The sequence below is a fragment of the Ranitomeya imitator genome, chromosome 5 (genome assembly GCF_032444005.1).
Source record: "Ranitomeya imitator isolate aRanImi1 chromosome 5, aRanImi1.pri, whole genome shotgun sequence".
NCBI classification, from domain to species: domain Eukaryota; kingdom Metazoa; phylum Chordata; class Amphibia; order Anura; family Dendrobatidae; genus Ranitomeya; species Ranitomeya imitator.
The window spans coordinates 29,317,260-29,319,195 of NC_091286.1; the positions used below are offsets into that span (position 1 = coordinate 29,317,260).

The following is a 1,936-nucleotide window of genomic DNA, read 5'->3' on the forward strand; positions in this document are numbered from 1 at the left end:
CTCCCAAGACCTGCCATATACCAGGAGCACAGCACCAGACCTGCCATACACCAGGACCACCCAAGGCCTGCTGTATACCGGGAACACCTTCCAAGATATGCCGTATAACATTAATATCGCACAAGACCTGACCTCTACTGAATACCTCACAAGATCTGCTTCATACTGGTACCACCTTAAAAGATCTGCCATATAGAGGGTACATATTACGAGACCTGGCGTATACCATGAACACTACACAAGACCCACCATATACCTGGAAAACACCACAAGACCTGCTGTATACTAAGAACACCCAACAAGACCTGCTGTATACCGGTAACATCCTACAAGACCTGCCATATACAATGAACACTATAGAAGACCCACCATATACCGGGAAAGCACCACAAGACCCGCTGTATACTAAGAACACCCCACAAGACCTGCTGTATACTGGGAACACACCACAAGAAGTGCTGTATACCGGTAAGACCCCAGAAGACCTGCTGTATACTAAGAACACCCCACAAGACCTGCTGTATACCTGGAACACACCACAAGACCTGCCATATACAATGAACACTATAGAAGACCCACCATATACCGAGAAAGCACCACAAGACCTGCTGTATACCATGAACACACCACAGGAAGTGCTGTATACCGGTAAGACCCGAGAAGACCTGCTCTATTCTGAAAACACCCCACAACACTTGCTGTGTTCTAAAAACACCCCACAAGACCTGCCATATACAATGAACACTACAGAAAACCCACCATATACCGGGAAAGCACCATACGACCTGCTGTATACCAAGAACATCCTGCAAGAGCTGCCATATACAAGGAAAGCATCACAAGACCTGCTGTATACTGGTAACACCCCAGAAGACCTGCCATATACCAGGAAGACCCCACAAGACTTATCATATAGCAAGAACACTACACACGACTCTGTATATACTTGGATCACCCATAAGATTTGCCATGTACCGGAAACACCCTACAAGACCCCCTGAATATTGGGTATACTCAACAAAACTTGGCATGAACTGGAAACACACCATAAGACCTGCTGCATACTGGTAACACTCCACAAAACCTGCAGTAGACGAAGAACACCCTGCAGGGTCTGCCGTATACCGAGAACATCCCGAAAGATAAGCAATGTAACTCACTGCACTTGTCAGTGGTTTTGTCGTTATGGCTGATCGGAGTACACACTTTGTAGTAAAGTTATCTCCCAGATCAATCATCGAGTTACATGTGCTACATGCAATATAGTCAACCAATGACTAATAATACCACAATGGAAACACTACTATAAGGGAAACAGAACACAAAATGAATCCAACACGTTGCGATTGCAAGAAGCCAAATGTTTGCATGTAGCTCACCGACAATGTAAAAGCTCCGACATCTCCATGATATCATTAAGCGTGCGAAACAATAAATGCTGCACATCTTCCCCAGATTATATCCCCCTTTAAGTGAAATTACAAAACCCAGTTTGGACAAAGGTCAATTAAGTCAATGGTGTAAAACCTAAGAGAAAAATGACTAAATGTATTCCCCTGCCGATAGCGTGTGAACAATTTTAGCAAGAGAATTTTATTGTAACGCCATTTTCTACTTTAATGCAATAGAGCAAGTAAAGATGGAGCGCGGATAACGAAGGCGAAATTAGATTACTTAAAGTAAGGAGGAAGCTTCCATAAGGGTTGCTTCACTGTACTAAGGACACCGTGAAGGTTAAGAGCCGACTGATTTCCATGGAAAGGAAAAAAGTTGGGTCAGCCTCTGAAACATTACCATTAATTGAATGGATTCTGTATTTTCCAAAGTAAAACACCTTTCGAAAATAAATGAGGCTGCGTTGGCCTCCTGGAGAACATGGGAAAGTCTTAGATTCTAATGAAATCCTCAAGTAAGATTCATTGCCCGGGATTCTTCC

The 1,936-nt window shown here is 43.6% G+C and overlaps 1 protein-coding gene across 1 annotated transcript; it reads left to right on the forward strand.

Moving 5' to 3' along the window:
* Positions 1 to 227: 227 nt before the first annotated feature.
* LOC138637656 (cyclic AMP-inducible protein BP74-like) lies at positions 228 to 1,001 on the forward strand. The gene has a single exon (XM_069726491.1). It carries the CDS (start codon positions 228 to 230, stop codon positions 999 to 1,001), a length of 774 nt encoding a protein of 257 aa, XP_069582592.1.
* The last annotated feature ends 935 nt before the right edge of the window (positions 1,002 to 1,936 follow it).